This window comes from Mesoplodon densirostris, chromosome 19 (genome assembly GCF_025265405.1).
Source record: "Mesoplodon densirostris isolate mMesDen1 chromosome 19, mMesDen1 primary haplotype, whole genome shotgun sequence".
Lineage (NCBI taxonomy): Eukaryota > Metazoa > Chordata > Mammalia > Artiodactyla > Ziphiidae > Mesoplodon > Mesoplodon densirostris.
Genome location: NC_082679.1, coordinates 52,949,730 through 52,975,301, shown reverse-complemented (window position 1 = coordinate 52,975,301; position 25,572 = coordinate 52,949,730). Strand labels below are relative to the sequence as shown.

General features: G+C 47.7%; 1 protein-coding gene across 2 annotated transcripts; it reads right to left on the bottom strand.

The window, feature by feature from the left end:
- Positions 1–734: 734 nt before the first annotated feature.
- Positions 735–23,733, bottom strand: AARS1 (alanyl-tRNA synthetase 1). Of its 2 annotated transcripts, none has more exons than XM_060083275.1 (21): positions 23,661–23,733; positions 19,842–20,006; positions 16,133–16,321; positions 15,676–15,821; positions 13,544–13,735; positions 12,888–13,032; positions 12,395–12,540; positions 11,651–11,759; positions 11,346–11,496; positions 10,508–10,632; positions 9,929–10,073; positions 8,909–9,087; positions 8,097–8,210; positions 6,588–6,794; positions 5,897–6,081; positions 4,557–4,665; positions 3,772–3,885; positions 3,121–3,240; positions 2,184–2,270; positions 1,664–1,777; positions 735–1,256 (listed from the first exon to the last, which is right to left on the bottom strand). In XM_060083275.1, the coding sequence occupies exons 2-21, from the start codon at positions 19,983–19,985 to the stop codon at positions 1,071–1,073; spliced, it is 2,907 nt and encodes a 968-aa protein (XP_059939258.1). In that variant the 5' UTR covers positions 19,986–20,006; positions 23,661–23,733; the 3' UTR covers positions 735–1,070. The 2 variants fall into 2 exon arrangements, with proteins under 2 accessions (XP_059939258.1, XP_059939257.1); XM_060083274.1 differs by lacking the exon at positions 23,661–23,733 and adding an exon at positions 23,332–23,654.
- Between the last annotated feature and the right edge of the window lie 1,839 nt (positions 23,734–25,572).

Genomic DNA, 25,572 nt, shown 5'->3' with positions numbered 1-25,572 from the left:
CCCTAACACTCCTCACCTGGCATGCACATATTGCAGCCAAGGGCCTCAGCGGCCTCCCTCTGTCTGCTTTTCACACTCCTCACCCCCAGGCCTTGTGACTGCTGGCCTCTGCTTCTTCTCTCAGCATAGACCTGCTTTTCCTCCCCCCTCAAAGTCAGCAGGCCTGAGAATGACCCAGGGCCCCAGAGCCAGCCTGCTGTACTCAGGAGACATGAAATCAGCTAGAGCGGGCACAACCAAGTACTGTACACTACTGCTACCAAACCCAACTGTCTTCAGACTTGGGTGAATGGACGCAGAACCAGGTCAGAGTCTCCACCCTCACCATCCAAGTGAGGTCCTGGAACCAGGAATGACATGGCAGTCAAAGGAGTGGGGGGAGGCAACTGATGTACCCTAAACACCTCCTATACCAAAGAATGCCTCTGACCTCACACCCAACCTGCACATCAAGTGAGGAAAAGGGATATGGGCCTAAGAAATGAAGATATTCTCCTACAAGGGGCTCTATTCTGTGGGCCGCCTCCACAGATGTTGAGGAAAATCCAGCGGCCATTATTCCCGAACTTCAGGGGTCTGGGGCTAGACTCGGCAAGGACTGCGACCAGAAGCCAGTTGGAGCCACAGCATTTATTCTACAGACACCCAGGAAGCCACAGGCTGTCACACTGGGGGCACCCGTGGGGTGGGGGGTGGGGGAGAGAGGGGAGGAGGAGATAAGAAATCACATGGCATTATCGAGTATTGCACATGGTCCTTTTATTCTCTGCAGCAAAAACGATTCCTCCCTGCAGGCCCAGAGCTTTGGGTCTGCAGAGAACTCTACAGACACAATCCTGGGGTAGTGGTTCTAGACAGATGGCACTGATGTGCTCGGGGCAGAAGCATGACGTGGGAATTGAGTCACAGGCTGGCTCCCAGGCTAAGTTCCAGTTACTGCTAGGAGGACAGATGGGGCTGTTTAAAGGTCCCAAGATTAGAATGTCCTTGTGGGGGATGGAGCGCTCCTGGCTGGACGGATCCATCTGGGTGCGGGGGAGATGCCTCCTCATGGAAGCCGCCCTCCCGCCTCAGTTCTTCACATCTCCCAGGTGGAGCTGGGCAAAGGAGGCGGCCAGCTGCAGCGCCTCCTGCAGGCAGCCCACGTTCTTGCCTGTGGCCTGAGCAGACACGTCTTTGCCACCACCTTTGCCATCCATCAGACCTGACACCTGTTGCACCCACTCACTGGCTTTCAGGCCCCGGTTGGCTGCATTCTAGAAGACAGGAAGGAGAAGCGGGGGTCAGGACAAAGGACGGGATTGAGGGAGACAAGGAGAGGGGTGGGGTGGAAAAAGGATGGGGGAGCCTGACACCCAATCCTGCCCTGGGTGATGCTGCCAGAGCTAAGAGAGATCCTACAGCGGGTACGACAGCCAGGGCGAGGCATACCGAGTAGCAAAGCCAGCACAGTTAAACATATCCACCAGGGAGGGGAGAGCCTGAGGGGAAGGGGTGCTGGGGAGGTGACAAACAGGTGAGCAGGAAAATGGCCACTTCTAACAGGGGTTGCACAAACACACATGGGTCTTGGCAAACAGGTGTAAGAAGAACCAAGCTCCCTGAGAAAAGCTATGGCCACTGGCACAGAGCTGCTGTGAGCAAGACTGCAGGGCACTCTGACCTGGGGGACTTGACACAAGCATGTGATCTTGCCAGCCTCATTATCCACTGTGAAGAGCATGGCAGACGTCTCAGGGGAATGCGTCTTGAAGAGCTTCAAGGCTTCGTTCAGGGCCTGTGGGGAGAACCTGGCATCAGGCCATGGCCCTGGGGAACGGGGCCACGCTCTCTACAAGTGCAGCGGGTCTGGAGAGCTCAGTTCTCAGAGAGCTCCCACCCCCTACCCCCTTCTAAGAGCAGGTGCTGGTCCCAGGAGCCTGGATGGAGGACTAAGCACAGGGCCTCACCCACGCTCTGGCTCGGAGCTTCACCTTCCACCTCGAGGAGCCACAGCTCTCCAGCCACCAGCTCTCTCCATGGCTCAGCCCAACCTCAGTCCCAGAGAGTGGGCCGTCAGGCAACTACTCTGCTCAGAGCCACAAGGCTCCCACTTCAGCCGCCAGAAGGCTGAGACCCCGAGAGGAGGAGACAAGCAGCAGACAGGCACAGGGCAGTGCCATGGAGCCCCAACCCCGGCTTGCCTTGGCTGAGGCGCCGCTCTCCATCTCCAGGATGACAAGGGGCTGGTTGGGGCTGCTGTCAATGAGCTGCTTTGTCTTCTCCAGCACCTGCAAGGAAGGGAGTCCAGAGGAGAGGCCTCAGGTCAGAGGCTCAGACTCCGAAACCCAGAGAGCAGTCAACACAGCCGTCGCCTGACCCAGCAATCCCACTACTGGGCATATACCCTGAGAAAACCATAATTCAAAAAGAGACATGTACCAAAATGTTCATAGCAGCCCTAATTACAATAGCCCGGAGATGGAAACAACCTAAGTGTCCATCATCGGATGAATGGATAAAGAAGATGTGGCACATATATACAATGGAATATCACTGAGCCATAAAAAGAAATGAAATTGAGCTATTTGTAGTGAGGTGGATGGACCTAGAGTCTGTCATACAGAGTGAAGTAAGTCAGAAAGAGAAAGACAAATACCGTATGCTAACACATATATATGGAATTTAAGAAAAAAAAATGTCATGAAGAACATAGGGGTAAGACAGGAATAAAGACACAGACCTACTAGAGAATGGACTTGAGGATATGGGGAGGGGGAAGGGTAAGCTGGGACAAAGTGAAAGAGCGGCATGGACATATATACACTACCAAACGTAAGGTAGATAGCTAGTGGGAAGCAGCCGCATAGCACAGGGAGATCAGCTCGGTGCTTTGTGACCGCCTGGAGGGGTGGGATAGGGAGGGTGGGAGGGAGACGCAAAAGGGAGGGGATATGGAAACATATGTATATGTATAACTGATTAAATTTGTTATAAAGCAAAAAATTAAAAAAATTAAAAAAAATAAAAAAATAAATATAAATAAATAAATAAATAAATAAAATAAAAATAAAATTAAAAAAAAAAAACACAGCCGTCGCTGGGGTAGATCCTCCCGGCTCCTGCACTGCCAGGACTCACCCGCTTCTGGACATCGGCTTTGTTAGCCCGGTCTAGGTCATCCATGATTTTCTTCAGGGATTTGAGATTCTCCCGGAATTCATCCTTCTGCCACTGAGGGATGACTGCGGTGGCCAGAGCCTGGAACCAGAACAGGAACTCCGCTGGGAGCTGGGCCACGAGGAGCGAGGATGTGAGCCCACCCCACCCTTCTGGCTTCTGACACCAGAGTCCCCCAACCAGTGTCCAGAAGGAGAGAGAACACAAGAACAAAAAGGAAGCCACTGGCCTTGAGACGAGTAACTTTATGAGCAAGTGTATGAGCTGTAAGGAGCAGGGCTGGAGAGAAAGGGGCAGAATAAAGGGAGCGGGGACCCCCACGGCAGTGAACACAGCCCGTGATGGGCTAATGGGAAGCCCCCGAATGTTAACAAACACCAGAAGACCTGGAGACAGTGGGCTCCCACAGCGCCTCTCCCACCCCCTCAACACCAGTGCCCACTAGTGCTCAGAAGGGGCTGCCCTGCCATAGGCAACGGGGGCAGCAGTTGGTTCCAGGGGTCCGCAGGCCAGGATCCGGGAAGCCCCCTTCACAAGGTTGCCGGACATCAGAAGTCAGTCCAAAGGCCCACTGCACCGAGAACCAGGACCTGAGGAGGCGGCCGCCCCTACCTCACCGAGGTCCGCGATCTCCCTCTGCACGTCCTTATTTGGCGCAGTCTGGGCCTTCACTTTGGCCTCCGCGACAGAGAGAGATTTCTTCAAGCTCTCCGCTTTCCTGAGCGCCTGGGAGGAGGACAATCAGAGTTGCCAACTGTGGGTCAGGCAACTTTTAGCTTCACAACTCTGTGAACGGTGGCAGACACTGATGGCAGGCTATGGAACAACACACCCCCAGAACACCAGAACTTTCTCTTCCTTCAGGAGTAAGTGTTTGCAGCCTCATGCCCCAGAAAGGACCACCCTCCTCATACACCCGGCCAGCGGAACTCAGGTTCAGGGGGTGACGGAGAACTCATGAGCCAGGAGCCCTTCCCACCTACGAAATCATCACTCCTCAAGCCTCGGCACACGTCAGGCGTGAGGTACAGCCCCCACGCCCAGAGCAACTGTCCCCGTACTCCATACATCTCAAACTGGGTACATACCCCTAGGGAGATGTGGCTAAGTGCTGGGGGCACAGAAGCCACAGCAAAACTATGGCCTACCCACCTAGACACAGACATCTGATGGCAGAATTTACCTATATTTTAAAAGATTAAGTGTAAGATAGCTAGAACGTTTCGTGCGGTGCTGGCTTTCTTCCGCCAGGCGGGGTAACAGGAGGACGCTCTGGAGGGAGCGCTGTACCTCCGGTTCTGACCGCAGCGGCCACGTGACCACTGGCACTGTGGATCCACAGATTGGGCCCCGCTTGCCTTGTTCAAGTAAGCCACAAACCAGCCTGACCTGCTCACCTTCTGGGCTTCGGTACCTGTGACGGCAACAATCCTCCGGAGGCCCTTGGCGATAGCTTCCTCACTCACAATCACAAAAGCTCCCGCGTGACTCGAGTTCTGCAGATGCCTGAATGGCAGAAGGCAAAGTTCATGGTCCTCGCAGCACCCAGGAGCCCTTGGCTGGCAGGCAGGAGCCCTAAGTGGTAGTCGCTCCCAGGGAAGCCCCCTCAAGGGGATGATGAGAAAAGGCCCTTCGTGTTTATTTCAGAACGCAGCTGTGGCCTGCAAGGGGCAGGCAGTCAGAGAAGGCCTGGCTGGGGCCGACGCTGAGCAGGGCACCACGTTCCTGGGCCTCAGGTTTCCCATGCGTGAAATGTGGACAGTTCTCCCTCACCGGACTGCTGCCTTCTGTACCTGCTCAACGGCCTGAGAGTATCGGTGGATTCCCTTTCAAGTCTTACCACAGCACCTCAGACAGCCCCAGGGGCTCAGAGAACCTCAAATGCTCATTTACTCTCAGCCACTCCGCAAGGATGATGTAAAGTCTCTGAAAGCTGTTTCCAGTGCTCTAGAGAGTGTCATGTAGAGAGGTATTAAGGCAGATGTGGGACTCATTTGAAGGGACAAGTCTACTGGGCAGAGGGAGGCCTAGAATGTGACCTCCCAGATCCCTACCCCATCCTCCACACACCCACCTGCTCTCTGCCTGCCTGAGGCTCATAGGAGGCCCTGGATGGGCTCTACCATGGCCTTAAGAATGTTTTTTTCCCCCTGATTTCTTTGCAGGCAGGAATTTCCCAGGCCACCAGACGGTCCCAGAAAGACCCCAAGGGCTATGGAGGACTCCAAGTTGGCAGAAACATGTGGCTGCCCACAGCCAAACTGAGCCGGGTCTACCGTGGGGCCTGACTCAGGGGCTCTGAGACAATGAGGTTAATTCCACAGATGCTGCTCAAGCCTGAAAAGGGAACTGTGTGAGGCCCTGGGAATGAAAAGGGGCTAGGACCAGATCAGAAGCTCCAGGACCCCGCTGAATCATGAATTCCCAGGCCTCCTGTCGTCATCCGTCCAGGGAGCGAGAGCAAGCAGCTGTAAGTGTTAAGGTGACATTTTTCACCTCCCCTCCTTGGAAGAACATTTCATCACACACCCAGAAAATGTCAACGTCAGACACTGAGGGGTCTGATGGGAGCACGCAGATGCTGATTCCTGGGAATGCTGTTTGGCAACTGCATTTCTGAGGACTCTGTTTCAACCTTAGACAAATGAGAGCTGGTCTAGCCTATTACCCACACCCTCCGAGGGTAACGCAAATTAACAACAGGCAGTTCCACCCACTGCTCCCCCGAGGTACTCACGTTCCCCCACAGAACTCAACAGAAGTGAGCGAGCCAGCAGGACCGGAGGGGTCATCCAGCAGCTCAGACACCGGGACCCCAATAGAGACGACCCGCACAGGGTCAGGATAGGTCTCATCAAACACAGCCCGCAGGCCCTGGATGGCTTTAGCTGCTGCCAGAGGACAATCCTGGGTGTAGACGGGCTGCCACGGAAAGAAGATAGGAAAAAAAGCTGGGAAAAGATCTTCTCTGAAGGTGCAGTAGGAAGCAGCAGGGAGAGTGCGGTCTTGCAGGCAGGGCTCTGGGTTTCTGATCTCAGCTCTGCCCATCATGTGCCCTGAGCCTCCCAAAATAAAGCCCCATGTGCAAAGTCAAGGGGCTCAAAATAGGATTCTCCAACTACTTTGTTAAACCGTGAACCAAATCTTAAATGGATGTGCTATATGTAAAACAGATTTAACTAAAAGAGCTCTGGTTGTCCTAAGGAAGGGGCGGACCAAAGACCTCCCTGAGGCCCCCCACTGAACACCAGCACTGCCCCCTACCCAGCACAGTTAAGAATCACTGCTTTGAACACATGTGTTCACAGGACAGACTACAGCTCGACAGCGTGAGAGCATCTGGGCGGGGGCGGCTCCGCACACAGAAAGCGATGGTGCAGAAAAAAGTGGAGCTCATGACCCAAGAGCTCACATGTAACGCAACCTACCTTGGCTGCTTCAATCATCTCGTTTGCAATCTCCTCGGCCTTCTTGATCTGTTGGGTGGACATGGCTCCCTTGGCGGTGAAGTCAAACCGAAGGCGGTCAGGAGCAACCAGGGAACCTCTCTGGTCAGCCTCCCCAAGCACGGAACGCAGGGCGAAGTTTAGGATGTGGGTGGCTGTGTGGTTGCTCATGACAGGCCTCCGTCGGGGCTATAAAGGGCAGAGCAGGCTGGTGGAGAGGTCTGCAGCGGACTGCTGGTCGGCCCCCAGTACCTGCTCTCCACTTCTTCCCAAGTACTAGAGTTTTTAGTTGGACCCATGGCTGCCCAGAATAAAGCCTACAGCTTCCCTTGCCGCTAACTGTGGCCATGTAACTAAATTCTGGTCAGTGGGCTGGGAGCAGAAGTGATGTGTGCCCTTAAAGGAACATACCCTCCCCTTCCTCTTTCCCACTGTCTAGAACAGGAGCTGGCAAGTTATGGCCTGTGGGCCAAACCCATCCTGCAATCCATTTTTATATCTAGGTTTATTGGAACATAGCCACACCCGTGTGTTTACGTATTGCCTACGGTGCTTTTGTGCCACAACGGCAGAGTCGAGTAGCTGTGATGGAGACAGTATGGTTCAGAAAACCAAAAATATTTACTATCCGGCACTTCACAAAAAAAGTCCACCAACCCCTGGCCTAGAAAATGGATCTGATAGCTACCTTCTTGGACCATGAAAGCAAGGGCAACGCCCCAGGAATGATGGTGGAACAAAAGCAAGGAAGAGCAAGGCCCTGTGACTTTGTGGGGAGGGCCTCGGCATCAGCTCAGACTTTCAGGTGAGAAACACATTTCTGTCTTGTTTTATGCTACTATTATTTTGGAGCTCTGGCACGTGCAGCAGAACCTATTTCTTAATACAGGATCCTTGGCTCCTGAAGAAGTATTTGAGGTTAAGCTGGAGAAAGGCAATCCGTGAAAATGAAGCTATAGGATCTCAACTGAAATCACTGTGGTCTAACTTGGGAACAGATTTAACTCTCAGTGACATCCCTCAAAATTTACTTCTGCACCTAACACGCAATCATCTACTTATAATCTCACTTAGGAGGGACAGTAATGACGGACCAATTTAAAGCCAGAGGAGGGGCATCCCTGGTGGCGCAGTGGTTGGGAGTCCGCCTGCTGATGTAGGGGACACAGGTTTGCGCCCCGGTCCGGGAAGATCCCACATGCCGCGGAGCGGCTAGGCCCGTGAGCCATGGCCACTGAGCCTGCGCGTCCGGAGCCTGTGCTCCGCAACAGGAGAGGCCACAACAGTGAGAGGCCCGCGTACCGCAAAAATAAATAAATAAATAAAGCCAGAGGAGGAGATGAATTCACAACCTGCATCAAATCACTATGACGTACACTTTTAAACAACTCTTGTAATTCTACATGCCAGGTATGCCCAGTAAAGCTGACATGTTTTTTAAAAGGGGAAGGAGAGATGATTACTCACCAGCCTAAAGCAACTCAAACTCACCTCATCAATAAACAGCCGGACCTGATCCCCCACTTTCAGGCTGCCGTAGATTGTTCCTATGTGCAGGACATACCCTCCTCGGACCTGAGCGTTCTTCACCGTAAACTCAGTTTTCTAAGAGGAGTCAAGGAGGAGACCAATACGTAAATAAATCCAAATACATATGTGTGTGTATATATGTATATATATAAATATATATAAATGGACCTAAATATGAATTCTCCCTTTAGGTACTATACACACATACCATTAATACCATTATATATACATACATACATATGTATATGGACCACTATATAAATATTTATCATTACAAACACACAACGCTTTAAATATGTAATACATGTGTATATACACACAGACACAGACACACACACACTCTCCATTAAGGAGCGTCTTAGAGAATTAAAGCCATTGTAAGGAAGCTCAAGCCCGAGACTCGGTAACTCATCCAAGACCGCAGAGAGAGCAGTGGCTGAGCTACAGGCCACGGCTTCGACCAGGCTGTCTGCCCTCCAGAGCGCTCTCTCTCCTTACTTACAAGGAAAGCCTGGAGGAACCAAGGATCAACCTAAGCAGCCTGGCTGCAAGGATCCTGCTACAAGGGGGCCTAACGGCGATGAAAGCAACACAGTACAAGCAGCAGCTCCCTCGGCTTCAGAAACACTGACTACAGAACACGACTCAAAGATCGGTGGTGTCTGCTCCTCAGGGCTGGGGGCACCGAGGAGCCAGAGCAGCTGCCCGGGGCCCAGGCCCGGCCCCTTGCTGGGCCCCCACTCCCCACTAATGAAGAAGAACTGCTGGCTCACGTCTTCGCTGCTGTCATCGACCTTCACCAGGTAGCCTTCGTCGTAGATCTGCCCTCCTTGCTCGGCATAGAAGCAGGTCTTGTCCAGCACCACTCCACACTCCTGGCCCGTGGACACTTCCTCCACAAACATCTTGTCCCTGCGCAGAGCCATCACTGTAGCCACTGCACTCTCAAACACTGCATACAAGGGGAAAACACGGCTGATGACTTCATGCACACATTCTTAGCTGGCTTTTATCGGATTCTATTTCTCAAACTCTCCTTAGGTCCTAATTGTCTAATTTCACGTTGGAAGAAGCCTATTAGACTCCACAAAAGGGCTCAATGTGCTGGTTTTCTACCGGAGAATATAATACTCAGTAGGGGTGACCAACTGTCCCAGTTTGCTTGGGACCAAGGGATTTCCCAGGGTGTGAGGAAACACAGGGACAATGTCAGTGTCAACACTGGGACAATTCTGGGAAAATGGGACAGATGGTCACCCTAACTGTGAGCTACTGAACAGAAACCTGATGAATTTGATTAGTAGGTATTTAAGAGTAGTGATAAATTCCCTACTCCAAGGTCAATTCATAAGGAATGTATTCCTTTTGTGGGCTTCCTTACATAGATTTAGGTATCTCTGCTGGAGCAAAAAAAGCAAAAACATGTAGCACCTGTATATTTCTTTTGAGTTGTCTTAACTTTAGAATGCTACTATCCCGATGCAAAATTCAACAGCCACTGTGAATTTTATCAATCAATGTCATTTCCCTTGTTTCCTGCAAGATGTTGCAATTAGGGAAAACTGGGTATTAAGGTACAAGGAATCTCCTGGTAAATTTCTTTTTTTTCAGCTTCCTGTGAATCTATAATTATTCCAAAATAAATAGAAAGTCAATCACCAAGGGTCTCTCTGAGTATAAAATTACACAGCATGACTACACAGCATGGCAAGCAAGGCTACCATGGATATTCTGGGTTCCTAATCTTGAGACTCATTGCTTGAAAACCACCCCAGATGAGCACACTAACATACCGTAGCTCCCACTGGAGTCCGAATGGTAATTATACTTTGGAGAATCATCTGTTGCCTCCAGACCCTTTTCCCGGAGCTCCTCAATAGCATAAATGTCCAGCATAATGAGGTCTTCCCCACCAGCTCCCTTGCCCTGTGATTTTAGCTGCCAGTAAGAGAAATAAGCATAAGTTACCTTAATGTCAAAGAAAAAGAACTCTGAAGGACTTGAAATTGTAAAACTATGCCCAATGTAAAGCTCTAAAACAGTTTTTTGATCTCAGCGCTACTGACATTTGGGGCCAGGTAACTCTTGTTCTGGGAGGCTGTCCACTGAAGGATGTTGAGCATCATTCCTGGCCTCTACCCACTACAGGCCAGTAGCATCCATCCCCAGTTGTGAAAACCAAAAAACGTCTTTATACGCTACTGCCAAATATCCCCTGGGGTAAGGGGGGTCTTGGGAAAAACAGAATTTCCCCTGGTCTTGGGAAAAACAGAATTTCAAAGACTTTAATGGAAGGACACTCTTTCTTGCCTTGCAGCCAAGTCCTGCCGTGATTGGTGCTGAGTTTCTTGCTCACTCCCCAAATGCTTTACCTGAGCCAGCTTCCTCTCCTCTTCAAAGCCATCCATATCTACCACCAGACCCTTCTCTTCAGCAATCAGTCCAGTAAGATCCACTGGAAACCCATAGGTGTCATAGAGGAGCCAAGCAGTGTCCCCTACACAGCACAAAGGAATCACATAAGAATGACAGGGATGGCCCCCTTCTTTTCCATCCCAACGGCTTCCCAGGAGGACACTGGCAGTGACAGGAGGGATTAAAGAGCCAGGCAAGTTAGTAATGGTTCTGTGTATTTGTCAGAAAATCCATCAAATCTTTTGCAGTCAACCTGGGGGAAGCACGAGAGGTCCCTGGAAAAGTTCTGTTTCTTAATCTGAACACAAGTGTGTTCAGTTTGTGGAAATTCATCAGGCTTTCACCTTGAACATTATATTATACTTCCATAAAAAGTAAAAACTTTTGGAATTAATTTTCCTGTCTGGTAAAAAATTTAAGTTGTAAAACACTATATACTATTCGTTCCCATTTTTTGCTTGCGCACGCACACACACCCCTATATACGTTTGTATGCAAATACAGAAAATTCCTGAATAGTTATACAACAAACTCCAAAGAGTTGTGACTTCTGAGAAATGAGTTTGGGAAAGAGGATTTTCACTTTTTACTTCTGTACTGTTTGAATACTTTGCCACAATAATATGTTACTTTTAATAATCTTACTATAAACCCCATTTTACACCAAAAGCAGTCTAACCAAGCTATGCTCAGCCTTTGGAGACACAGGAGTCCACTGTCAGTTTGTGAGAAAGGGCTTGCCTCTTCCAGAAAGATGAACCAGCCTACTGAAGAAAGGAACAAACCGGTCCTTACCCGGAATGGTTTTGCTGTCTCCCAGGCTCTGAATTTTCCTGTCCAGGATGCGACGCCCTCTGCTGAGCGTCTTGAGAAATTGCACTTCTTCTTCATTAATGATGTCCTTCACCATATCTGGGTCCTTCTTTAGCTCAGGAAATGCATCTCCCTGGTAAACGGGAGACACAGATATGAGCCCAATGAAGGCAGGGACTATACTATGACTCCTCTAAAAGTTCTCATTAACAGTGTGATATCTCCCACTCTACACCTTTTAAGGTATGTGCTTCAGTACAGAAGAAGTGAACAGGAAATACACCTACCAGGGACTGGACGACAACATCTGCTAACGTAGCAAAGAAACCCCTGCTGGCGTTGAGTTTCTCATGGGAGTATCGAACAGCCCGGCGGAGAATCCGTCTCAACACATACCTATAAGAGGCAGAACCCAGTTTCCTGCTAGACAACATTCCCAGCCGAGCGTTTTGTAGTGGGTCCTTTGGAATTCTACCCAAGCAACATGACCAATTTTTTATCTTTCTCTTTCAGATTCTTTCTTTTATCCTAAGCCTGCTTTTTTTTTTTTTTTGCATTCCCCCAAGGTCATTAACATTAATTCCAGCATAAAACTCAGTAATATATCCACAAATATGCATCAAGGATAACCTGGGGTAACCTTGGTTTATTTTCCAAGCTTGTTCTGCTGAACCAGAGATGGAGGCAAGAAGTAGAGACCAGACGGCCAACTTGATGCCCACAATCCAATCCCAGGTCCTGGCTGTCAGTCACGAAGTTGCCTGGGGTTCATCAGTATTTCCCGTGCCCCTGCCAATATCTTATCAAACAACCTTAAATACAATCCTTATCATCTTGTACTTGGCAGCAGAAATTTAATATAGTGAACTCTTCCAAGTGAGCTGAAACTCCCTTTATCCCTAAAAAAAATAAAAGGATCCCTCCAACTACCTAGAAGACAAACAACAATGAAGTATGGTGTTAGGTTCCACAGAGAGCCATAAAACTCAACAGCGTCAGTCCTAACCCTGCCCCACGTGTAACACACTTACCCCCGCCCTGTGTTGTCAGGTCGGCCACCATCAGCCAGGGCCACGGTGATGGTCCGAGCGTGGTCGGCCAGCACCCGGTAGGCCATGTCGATCCCATCAGCATCATCAGCACCAACCTTCCCAGTGTATGGCCGAGCACCTGTGCCCTACAGGTAAGAAACAGGAGGCAGCTCATCAGGAAGCAGCCCTTCTAGTGTTGCCTCACCCTAGGAGGTTCAGAGGGGACTGACGGGGCATAAAGAGAAAGGACGACCCTCTTGCCAGATCCTGTAACTCCAAGAGAGGTAACAGGAGCAAGAGTGAAGAGCCTCCAGCTAGGCCCCTGCACATGATAAAATACAGTGCCTTGCGCTTAGACTCCTGTGTTATTAACAATGAAGTTGGTAGATGGTCACAGTACCCTCACCCGGCAAAGCATATGATTGTTTTCTCTCTGACAGTATTAAGGGTCCAGCCTGGAAACCTCCACAGAAGTCTGCAATAGGACCAGTACCTTCTGAATGGCTTCAAAGTAAGGGACAAAAAGGTCAGTGTCATAGTTGGACATTTTATTCTGCAGCACAGACACCAGTCGCTCCAGGCCCATCCCTGTGTCAATGCTTTTCTTGGGAAGAGGTTTCAGAATGCCATCGGTTTCCCTGCAAGATCCAGAGAAAGAGGAGGATGAAACATGGACTCAGGCTGCCACCTCTCCCTGCTGGGTAGAACTCACTTTGCAGCTTGCAGGCTGTGACTATTTGCCATTTGCCTCTGCCTGTTTTGGTGGGAGGTGGGGAGTGAAGGGAGAAAGGGGAGAAATACTCTGGGGTTCATTAAAGAGTGAGGCAAGCTTCAAGGAAATGAGCGTTAAAACAGCAGTTCAAACTATAGCAAAAATGACATTATAGGAATAGCCCTTAAGCAGGTAGTATGTGGAATAAAACTAGTTTATAAAAGAATAGGCCCAGCCCTGTCCCAGAGATCAGAGGGAAAACCTGAGAAATAAAATTGAACAAATGTCCACAAGATCCCATGATGCCTTTAGCACTGCTCCACTGTCCCCAAAGACGAGGATGAGAAGACAGCCATGCGCTCTGAGTTCCTCTCGCTCTACGCGGCTTGAGGCAAGGTGCTACTCTTAGCAGGAACAGATCAGGACCCCAAGGCCACCTGTTATACTGGATGAACACGAGGTTCCAGATCTCTAGCACGTTGGGGTCATCCTGGTTGACGAGGTGCGCCGCATCCCGATCACCAATCCGGTCATAGTGGATCTCACTGCAGGGACCACAAGGGCCCGTGTCACCCATTTCCCAGAAGTTATCCTTCATGTTGCCTGGGAGGATTTTGCTGTCATCCAGCCTGCAGAGAGCGGGAAGATAAGCCCAGTTATAGCTAGTGACAGGATTCTGCAGAGACTTGCATCCACCAAAAAAGGAGATCCTTATGCGTTTCTAGAAAGAAGGCTCACTCTTTGGCAATTACTAGTGCTGAGTCTGCATTCAAATCCTGATAAAGAAGCAGAACATGATTCTTTTCAAGAGTGACTACAACAGAATACAAAATGCACATATGCTGTGATCATAAATAAATAAAAACATGCAAAGATATAGATAAAGCCTAGACAGGAACACATAAAAATGAAAACGTTTATGCTGAATATGACCAGAATTTACCTATCTGTCTGTCTGTCTGTCTGTCTTTCTATCTATCGGCTGCCCGGCTTGTGGGATCTTAGCTCCCTGATCAGGGATGGAACCCGTGTCCCCTGCAGTGGAAGTACATAGTCCTAACCACTGGACCGCCAGGGAATTCCCAACCAGAATTTAAACAAACTTCTTTGCCCGTTTCTTTGCAAATGTTCCTTCATTTTTATAAATGAAAACAATTATATTATGACAGTGTAAGTGTTAAAAAAAAAGCAGCTGATCATTTAAAGTCACCTCTCTATGCCCCAATTTAGTCATCTGTCTTTTACCTTAAAATGATACCAAAAAGAATTTAATAAGGTTAAAACATTTCCAAAATATTGACTGTGCTGAGAGTTGCTAGATAATGGAGCGCTCAGAAAAGATTATGCTTGCTTGAAAACAAAGTACAGATATATACAAGCCAAGTAAAACAGGATTCAGAAAGTCAAGAGTAGTATTTTAAGTTTCACATGTGTTACTACTAAAAACATCCAAGTACATTTAGACTATAGAGTCTAACCAAAGAGGGATTTCAGACCAAGTACAAGGGGAAGCTGGACTGGAATAGTATACCTGGAGTAAAAGTAATTTAAAAAAATAAAAATAAAGAAGTAGCAGTGCTTAAGTATATAAAAAGCTATGCACTAAACGACAAGAGAGTTTAAGTAAAAAGAACAAGAAAATGAGACAAGGACATCAAGGGCATTCTTGTTATCTACAGGGGAACATCACTCCACAGATTCCTCTTGATACAGAGCTTCATAAATTATATTATGTTCAAAGCCCAGAACACATATCACTCATCTATCATGTTACCTTTTATGCTATGTGATCTTATATTAGAATTATATTACATTAAAAAAAAACAACACACAGGGCTTCCCTGGTGGCACAGTGGTTGAGAGTCTGCCTGCCGACGCAGGGGACATGGGTTTGTGCCCCGGTCTGGGAAGATCCCACATGCCGCGGAGCGTCTGGGCCTGTGAGCCATGGCCGCTGAGCCTGCGCATCCGGAGCCTGTGCTCCGCAACGGGAGAGGCCGCAACAGTGAGAGGCCCGCGTACCGCAAAAACAAAACAAAAACAAAAACAAAAAAACCCCACAACTTCCTTTGTCCTAGACCTGTTTGACGCCATTATATTTCTATAAGAAATAAACTGTTTCATATCAATACACTCTGTTGAAAAAGACACACACATACACACAGGGCTACAGAAATATGAAAAAAGACCTGAAAGACTCTATATGGGGTATCAAACTAAAAACAAGGAGTAATGTTAGGGATCTTCCATTTCCTATTTTTTTGCATTTCCATATAGTTTGAAATTTCAAAATATATGCACTCTATGTACAATTTCTAAAAATATATAAAAAGCAAAAAAAAAAAGAGAGACTCTTTATGTTGGCTTTCAACAACAGAATGATCAAGTAAACCTACTAAGAAGCAATGGATGCACCAAAGGATAATTACTCCCAGTCACCTCCACCTCCACATACACACCCCAAAATAGGAAATGGCAATGCACCCCAAGTCCTAAGACCCCACTCTGACACTGAGTGTAGGAACCATTTTATTCCTCCATACTCTCCACATGCGAGCTACATTCTTACCCCAAGTTGTGCCAGATCTGTTTGCACTCCAGGTCTGGTTCTAAGCCGGCTGGTTCATCCCCCCCAAAGTAAGTAACGTAGAGTCTTTCAACTGGAATGCCAAACTCTTGGGTGAGAAGTTCTAGAGCCATCTTACATGCCAATTCCTACAAAAAGATAAAAAAGATGTGGAATATGACCAAACCAGAATCTATTTAATATGAGTAGGAGAGGTCCAATACAGTATCTTCACAGTCAAATTTATCCAAGAAATCCACACGTAAACTGAAATCATAAAATTACAGGTACTGCTTCCAAGAAGTCTTAGAATTGATAAATGTCCTTCACTTCTGAATCTCCTAGATGATATTTTGTATCATGAAACCATCAAAGTTAGAACCCATTTCCCACAGTAGAAATGACTGTTTTGCTCAAAATCCCTTTGATCTTTGCCCAGAGATCTCCTCTTTGAACTTACCTTGAAGTAATCTCCAAAAGACCAGGAGCCCAACATCTCAAAGAAGGTGTGATGATAGACATCCTTGCCCACATCGTCCAGGTCATTGTGTTTGCCCCCAGCCCGGATGCATTTCTGGGTATTGGCAGCTCTGCTCAGCTTTGCCATAGGGTGAGATGGGTCAAGTGTATTCAGAAAGATGGGTTTGAACTAAAAAAGAAAGGGAGCATTTCAACTTTTAAAGAGCTGCAGATATATCAGGTGGTTACAGGCTGGCAGGAAGAGAACACACATAGACTATTCACTTCCGGATTTGATTAGCCTGCAATACAGAAACTTATCAGAGGCAGGTGGCCCTGTGGGCTGCAGCAGAGGCAGCCTGTCTTGGAGCAGCTCCTCCCTGGTCCTAGTTCTCCAACGGTCTCCACCACTGCCAGTAACACCAGCTGCACAAAGGAAAGCCCTGCCAGATCTGGGATAACAATCAAGGTTGATGCAGTGAAACCTGTGTTTCCTCTCAAGTCTCTGCAGTCAGGGCTTATACCATCTTTCTGGAAGAACATATTCTAAAACCAATGTGCTGGCTTGGTAGTAAAGGTGATAAGGAAGAAAAAAAATTGAGACCTGTTAAGGGAGTAAAATTAGCACCACTTGGTCACACTAAGTCACACTAGTTCTATAATCACACATGGCTGGTGTGTGATTAGAAATAGAATTACCATCATTGCAGAAAGTACATTGTACAGTCCTGCACTAGATCATAAACTGCTTAAAAGCAGAAACTATCTTACTTAGCTATTATCCAGCACCTAGAAAAGTACCTGAAAAGAACAGATGCTCAATAAATACTAATTCAAAATGTAAAAACAAACAAAGCAAAACAAAAAAAAAACACAAGGTATTTCTGATCAAGAGGCATAGAGCACATAAGCAAATGACTGCCTGGGTTCAAATCCATGCTCCAGCATTTACCAGCTTCGTGAGCCTGGGCAGTTTACTTGAGCCTTCAGTGCCTCAGTAGGATGGCACAGAGTGAGGATTAAATGAGTTAATATACATAAGACAGGGCTTCCCTGGTGGCGCAGTGGTTAAGAGTCCGCCTGCTGATGCAGGGGACGCGGGTTCGTGCCCCGGTCCGGGAGGATCCCGCATGCCGCAGAGCGGCCGGCCCGTGAGCCACAACTACTGAGCCTGCGCGTCTGGAGCCTGTGCTCCGCAACAGGAGAGGCCACGATAGTGAGAGGCCCGTGCACCGCAATGAAGAGTGGCCCCCGCTTGCCACAACTAGAGAAAGCCCTCGCACAGAAACGAAGACCCAACACAGCAAAAATAAATAATGAACTCCTACCCCCAACATCTTAAAAAAAAAAAAAATATATATATATATATATATATATATATATACATAAGACACAGAGCAATGCCTGGTGTATAGAAGGTGCTACATGCAGGCTACTAGTTACTGTTATTCAGAGAATGTTTATAAACCTTGGACTCCATGGTCCTTCTGCCAAGTACATTCAGCTCATGTGGGAGAAGACAAAGCCTAGGTATGCCTGAGTAGAATAAAACTGTTCCAGTGTTCCAGAAAACTCAGCACCTTGAAAGAGTCCACCTAAAATTAGTGCCCTCAATTCCAGGTGTATGCATGGGACTCACACAACTGAAAACACTTTTATAACTTCATGGTTCATGTAATACAGGTGGAGAATGTTCCCAGTTTTCCATGCCAGAGAAGAGACCTGAGAGAACAGAAAATGTCAACTTATCCCACAGTGAGGGGCATCCTAAGGGCTGGTGGGTCCACTGGGCTAAACAGTCACCCAGAGAACCTCCAAAGGAAAGTCCTGAGGGCCCCATCTAACCTGAATCCACTTCCAGCCAATTAAATAGTTTTCAATGTCACAGGTATATTGAAAAACTCCTTTTAAACACCTTTATAAACTTGTGATGCTCTCATTACTTCACGAGAAAATGCTTGTCTCCAAAAATAAAACTTTTAAATGTCTTTTATAGTTCAATTGCCCCAAACACAAATCCTACTAATAAAGTTTCGTCAGCAGTAGATCCGAATTGGCATTCGTGGCAGTAGCTTCAAGAAAGAAGTTTAAAAAAAGGGAAAAAGTAAGTCAGAAAGAGAAAGACAAATACCGTATGCTAACACATATATATGGAATTTTTTTAAAAAATGTCATGAAGAACCTAGGGGTAAAACGGGAATAAAGACACAGACCTGCTTGAGAATGGACTTGAGGATATGGGGAGGGGGAAGGGTAAGCTGTGACAAAGCAAAAGAGAGGCATGGACATATATACACTACCAAACGTAAGGTAGATAGATAGGGGAAGCAGCCGCAGAGCACAAGGAGATCAGCTCGGTGCTTTGTGACCGCCTGGAGGGGTGGGATGGGGAGGGTGGGAGGGAGGGAGATGCATGAGGGAAGGGATGTGGGAACAGACGTTTATGTATGACTGATTCACTTTGTTATAAAGCAGAAACTAATAAAAAAATTAAAAAAATAAAAATAAAAAAGGGAAAAAAATCAATAAGACTGTGCATGGGACTTCCCTGGTGGCACAGTAGTTGAGAATCCGCCAGCCAATGCAGGGGACACAGGTTCGAGCCCTGGTGCGGGAAGATCCCACATGCTGCGGAGCAACTAAGTCCATGTGCCACAACTACTGAGCCTGCGCTCTAGAGCCCGTGAGCCACAACTATTGAAGCCCACGTGCCACAACTACTGAAGTCGCACGCCTAGGGCCTGTGCTCCGCAACAAAAGAAGCCACCGCAATGAGAAGCCCGCGCACCGCAACGAAGAGTAGCCCCCGCTCGCCACAACTAGAGAAAGCCCGTGCGCAGCAACGAAGACCCAATGCAGCCAAAAATAAATAAATAAATACATTAATTAATTAATTAAAGAAAAAAATAAGACTGTGCATGGCCTAGAATGGGAATGAAAGCAAAGCCTTAAAAGAATCCTGAAGAACTGACATTTTATAAAGAAAAAAAACAAGGACAATGAAAAGATGAAGGACAACCACAAGAGCTGAGTTAACAAGTCTCTTCAGGGCTCAGCAAGATTAACCCAGCCTCTGATTGTAATAAAGCACAGCTTTTTCCTTAGGAGAAAAAAAAAAAAAAGGCAAAACTTTACAGACTAGGTGTAGGCTGTATTTTTCTTGAGAGGCATACAAGTTTAATCCATGAGTATCTGGGTCTCTCATAATTAAAAATAATGATCGTTAATATTCAAGTACCTACTTCAAATACTGTGCTAAACATTTTTTTTTTTTTTTTTTTTTTTTTTTTTGCTGTACGCGGGCCTCTCACTGCTGTGGCCTCTCCCGTTGCGGAGCACAGGCTCCGGACACACAGGCTCCGCGGCCATGGCTCGCGGGCCCAGCCGCTCCGCGGCATGTGGGATCCTCCGGGATCGGGGCACGAACCCGTGTCCCCCGCATCGGCAGGCGGACTCTCAACCACTGCGCCACCAGGGAAGCCCTGTGCTAAACATTTTAAATGCATTATTTTATTTACTCCTCACTGCAACCTAAAGGCAGGCACTATCATTATTCCTCATTTCACAGACAAAGAAACAGAGGTTCAACGACATAAAGTAGATTCTGCAGGATCACACAGGAAGGACAGCACTGGGATTCTGACTGACTCCAGGGCTGCTTTGCTGCCTCTGTGGACAAAGAAGCCAAGGGGAAGGGAAAACACCCTTACCTGGTTCATGCCTGCGTTGGCAAAGAGCAAAGTGGGATCATCCAAAGGGATGGTGGCAGATGAGTGAACATAGGTGTGTTCATTTCTCTTGAAGAAATCTATAAAACGCTGCCGGATTTCACTTGCTGTTAGGGTTGAGTCCATCTCGAAAATAACCCTACGGAACTAACCAAAGGAAAAATGAAAGAAAATTAGGGGAATTGAAACTAAGAGATAAGTAAACATTACACAAGACTCCTAGCTTCTCAGGCCATGTCAAAGCAGGACGCGGGTAAGCTGTTTGATCCTAAAACCTCTATGTTGTAATGTCCAAGGCTAAAATCATCATCGAAGCAAAACTTGCTGCAGTAGCAGACAGCAACCCCACAGGCTCTTCCTTCCCGGGCCAACCTCAATCTGTTCAATACACCAACACATTAAGCGGAGGAGGTGGTTTCTTCATGCATTCATTCACTGCAAAAATGTATGGAGCGCCCGCTGTTCCAAGCCCTAGGTCAGGAATTAAGAAATGGGAATAGGGCTTCCCTGGTGGCGCAGTGGTTGAGAGTCCGCCTGCCAATGCAGGGGACACGGGTTCGAGCCCTGGTCTGGGAGGATCCCACATGTCGCGGAGCGGCTGGGCCCATGTGCTACAACTACTGAAGCCCGCGCGCCTAGAGCCCGTGCTCTGCAACAAGAGAAGCCACCGCAGTGAGAAGCCAGCGCACCGCAACAAAGACACAACACAGCCAAAACTAAATAAATTAATTTAAAAAAGAAAAAGAAAGAAATGGGAATAAAACCTCACAGTTCGGTCTAGCAGAAGAGCCCCCTGGAGACGAGGGAGGCTCAGGAGACCCAGGTTCCAGTCCTAGCTCCAAGTCCTTAAGGGAATTACTTCACGAACAAAAGGGGGCCATAATAGATGAACTCTAAGGGCCCTTCCAGCTCTGTCTTAACCCACATGCCTAGAACAGTGCAAAGTTCCACTATCTCCAAAGCCAGGGCCTCTAGGTTTGGCCAGGGGAGGAAACAGTGGACCTGGGGATGGGCCCATCTGTACAAGGAACTGCCTTGCAAGTAGCAGGAATGTACCTGCCTCCACTTAGCTCCTCCAGAACCCAACTGCTAAACTGCTGCCTTCCCAGCTATTTGACTGCTAGGGAGTGAGGACGCTGTAGCCACACTGAGGAAGTAGAGTTCAAAGCCAGTGAAAGAGAGAGGGAATCAGAAGAGAGGGAGATTAGGAATAAAACAGTTTCAAAGCTCTTTCACGTATATTACACGGCTTCTCTGACAGGCGGGTTAGAGAGAAGTGACAGGCCTTGGTAGAGGGTACCAATCACTGGCATGGAGTTGTAGTGCCATGTAGCACTGGGTGTCTAGAAAAATAGGAACCCTCTCATTCACAACATTATCTAAAAGTCTCTAGAATTCTAGACCTAGCTCTAACCTTTAAAACGTCACTTTGGGGACTTCCCTGGTGGCACAGTGGTTAAGAATCCTCCTGCCAATGCAGGGGACATGGGTTCGAGCCCTGGTCCGGGAGGATGCCACATGCTGCCGAGCAACTAAGCCCATGCACCACAACTGCTGAGCCTGCACTCTAGAGCCCGCAAGCCACAACTACTGAAGCCTGTGCGCCCAGAGCCCGTGCTCCGCAGCGGGAGGGGCCCCCGCGATGAGAGGTCCGCACACCGCAACGGAGAGTAGCCCCGCTTGCCTCAACTAGAGAGAACTGGCACGCAGCAATGAAGACCCAACACAGCCAAAAATAAAAATAAACAAACAAATAAATAAATAAATTTATTTTAAAAATATAGTCACTTTGGGACGTCCCTGGTGGTCCAGTGGTTAAGACTCTGCGCTTTCAATGCGGGGGTCGTGGGTTTGATCCCTGGTTGGGGAACTGAGATCCCACATGCCTCACAGCATGGCCAAAAAAATTTTTAAACAATTAAATAAATAAAAAGGCACTTTGTCCTAAATTTGTTTCCTTTTTTGTAAAAAAGTAAGATCTACTCTGCCTACGCCACCTGGGGTGTGAGGCCAAAAGCCATCCTGTATTTGGAAGCAACTTGTAACCTGGAACAAATTGGATACTATTACTTTACATCACTTAGCTCGAAGTTTTCTTCCTTCCTAGGAGGAAGATACAAAGAAAGATGTATACAGCGAACACGATGAGACTGTGACTCTTAGATTTATGTTTAATCACAATTTCAATTGATTTATTCACAACTCAATCAACTCATTACTCAAACAAAAAGCCCTTTGGGCAAAAAGATGGTGAAACACTGGCAGACAGAGCCAAGGAGCTGACTAAAATCCCCACAGCTGAGGACTTTCTGTTCACGCTAAGGAGTCAAGGCTACGGTTTCTAGAAAGTTTGTCACACCACATTCTTCCTCGACCCTTCTCATCATGGCTCTCAATGAATATTAATCATGGTGGCAACAATGAACGTACGGTGCTAATTCTGACTGAGCAGCAACATCATGGCTGTTTCAGAATGTTCATTGCTCCTCCTCTAAATGTGTTACTTGAGGAAAATAAGCAGTTCCATTCCAAAAGACACATGAATTTTCCATCTTTGTTTACTCATTCAACGTATTGAATACATACTGTATGCTGGGAACCAAGATGAAAGAGAGTCCATGCCCTTAATAGGGAGACAGTCACAGAAATAACTGCAGTATGATGTAAAAGGATCCAGTATATTGCTGTTAGGCCCTATGGACGCTGGGACTATTAAAGGCTGTGTCACCATCACCACTCATTCATTTATTCAATATAAATACACAGGAAGGTTACATTGGATACAGAGGTAGCAAAAAGGAGGTCAGATTCCATTTCCCAGCAGGAACTGTAAAGGTCTTAAGTACCTTAAATCACACTGGCCTTTGGGTTTAAGGCTCCAGCCACTGGACCTTTCAACATGGTCTTCACTTGCCAGGTAAGCTGACTACCCTATTCTCCCTTTTTGCCTTTTCCTAGTTAATTTCTCATTGTTGGCATCTCAATTTCAAAGAGACTTATTTAAGGAGGCCTTCTCCTTCTTGATCAGATTCTCCCTATTTTATTCTCATAGCCCCAGGTGTCTCCCGTCATAATTTGCACATGCATTTGACAGCTGGAGGTCCATCTCCCCAACAGGCTGTAAGTTCCAGCCCAGTGGGAATCATGACTGGTGGTTTTTGCTCACCATTACGGGTATGTCCTCAGCATCCAGCACAGTGGTTGCTAAGTATTTCATGGTATAATTAATAACCCTTTAGTAGCGAACTGCCAATGAATTTAAAGCACACTGGAAACGCAGACCCTGAAAAAGTAATAGCTAAACATGGTGGAGCACGGAAAGTGCTTCTAGATAGGCCTGGACTAGTATCAGTTATTAGCTAATTTTAAGAATTTAGGGAACGGCTCCCAGCCTGATTCCACCCGTCTTGACCACTCTACCCGCCCGCAACCCCGCCCGCCCCTAGAGGATTAAAACCAGGGGAGATAAAACCTCAGCTTTGGGCGGATGGTCAGCGACAACAGTGATCCTTCCAAGGTCTCGGTCCTCAGCAAGGCGACCCGAGGCCACTCCACCACCGGCGCTCCAAGGGTCTGACAAAAGGCCACTCTCCAGCTGCCGTGTCGCCAAGCGGCTGCCTCAACCCCGGCTCCAGCCCATGCCCCGTTCCAGAGGACTCACAGGGCCTGGCCCAGGGACCAAACACCAAGCACAGCCGCTATCGCGGCGCCGTACAACTCTCTCAGAGGTCAATCTGCTTCCCCCGAGGGTCGCAGTTCCTAACTCCTCCCTCAAAGCCCAGCGCCCGGAGCCACGGTTACCTGTTCCCGCAGACACGCAGAGGTACCAGCGCCAAACCACTGCCCTCGGCAGCACGCACCGCCCCGTCCAACCAGAGCCCGCGGGTGGAAAGTGCCCCGCCGCGCCTTACCTTTCCGAGAAATTATTGGTCATCCGACATGCCAGTCAACTGGAGCACGAATCAGCTTATTAGTTGGTTTCTGGGAAGGCGGCTCTAAATCGGCTGATGCAATGGCAGGGAAAGAAGGGACTAGGGCACGTCACGTGACAAGTAAGGATGTGGACTTCTGGGGACCGACATTTTAGTATCCATACTCCAAATCCTAGTCGTTGACATGATTAATAAGGGGGAAATGGTGACGTGTGTTTGCTAGAGGTCACAGCTCTTAGTATCTAGTTATGTTCGTTTTAGTTGCAGAATGGTATGCAGACCTCAGATTCTGATACGTTGTGCTTTATGGATACACTTGTCCTTTAGACCTTGTTGGATTTGGTATGGAAAAAATAACGTACTCTTTGAGAGACAATTAAATTGGCATTTGGTCCTCGATTTGCCTTTGAAAAGTAATAGTTAATATATGTGAGGCATTATTAAACACTTCCTACATTATTTCGTTTAGTTTTTAAACTGTGTATGAGGCAGGCCAACTGGCATACCTTTTACAGATGAAGTAACTGCCTTGCCTAAGTACACACTGAAAAGTAAGTTAAAAGAGCCAAGATTCAAACCCGTTTCTGTTCAACTCCAAAGCCCATGACCTAAACCTCTCCACTATTAACCTACATCATCTTGTATATCTAAATACAAGGGTATAAAATTGTGCTGCTGGTCATAACTGGGTTAAAGATATTGTTACGGAACACAAGTTCATATGCCCGATGTACAGTGAGGCCAAACAACCCCAAAAATGGGAATTTGGAGCAGAGAAAGGTTTATTGCAGGGATAAGCAAGGAGAACGGGTGGCTGGTACTCAAAAACCCCAAACTCCCTGATGATTTGGGGGGGGTTATGGTAAAATTTAGGGTGAGGGCTGCAGGGTGTGTGACTTTCTTCTGATTGGTTGGTGGTGAGGTAACAGGGTGGTGCTCCAGGAATCTTGTGCTCAGCCTGAAGTTACCATCCTCCTCCTGAGTGGGGTGCCTTAGTTCCTGCAGAAGAACTTAAAGATATTATATGTATATTCCTTGAGGAGGAACCAGGACCCTACTCCAAGTCTGCACTATTGTTTCTTGACTGCTCTTCCCTTGTTTCTGCATTCCCTCCCTTCCCTGATTAGCAACTGTCTGAATCTGCCCTTTGGAACTCTGGGAAGGTCAAGGAGACTGAATAAAACCTCTTTCCTAGAAAGGCTTTTGTGCCCAAGACGGCCCCACAGGGTCCTGCTTGGTTTCAATACTTCAGAAAAATTTTACTCTTTTTATGTAAAAGAGCATGCTACACAAATAGAAGGTCAAGCTCAAAAGCTAGCAAAAAGTCACTTAATTTCCCAGTTCACAGCAAAGCATTAATAATCATCATCACACCTAGCGTTTGTTGAGCACTTAGTATGCAGCAGACACTGATCCTCACAACAACCTTACGAGTTACTTTTATTACCTGCTATTAACAGCTGAGGAAACTTAGGCACCCAGAGGTTAAGACAGCTAAGGTCAAAACCAAGAGAGACAACTGTTCTGATCCAAAATGGCCCAAAATAGGTCTTCCCTGGTGGCGCAGTGCTTAAGAATCCGCCTGCCAATGCAGAGGACATGAGTTCGAGTCCTGGTCTGGGAAGATCCCACATGCCGCGGAGCAACTAAGCCCGTGTGCCACAACTACTGAGCCTGTGCTCTAGAGCCCGTAAGCCACAACTACTGACCCCGTGTGCCACAACTACTGAAGCCCACGCGCCTAGAGCCTGTGCTCCACAACAAGAGAAGCCACCGCAATG

Excerpts from the sequence above, each read along its gene's own strand:
- AARS1 (XM_060083275.1), bottom strand. The coding sequence starts at position 19,985 with ATGGACTCAACCCTAACAGCAAGTGAAATCCGGCAGCGTTTTATAGAT. Across the intron at positions 13,033-13,543 it reads GTGTTCATCCAGTATAACAG|GGAAACCGATGGCATTCTGA; the intron begins GTGGCCTTGGGG and ends TGGATCTTGCAG. Across the intron at positions 9,088-9,928 it reads GGACTCCAGTGGGAGCTACG|TGTTTGAGAGTGCAGTGGCT; the intron begins GTATGTTAGTGT and ends CCTTGTATGCAG.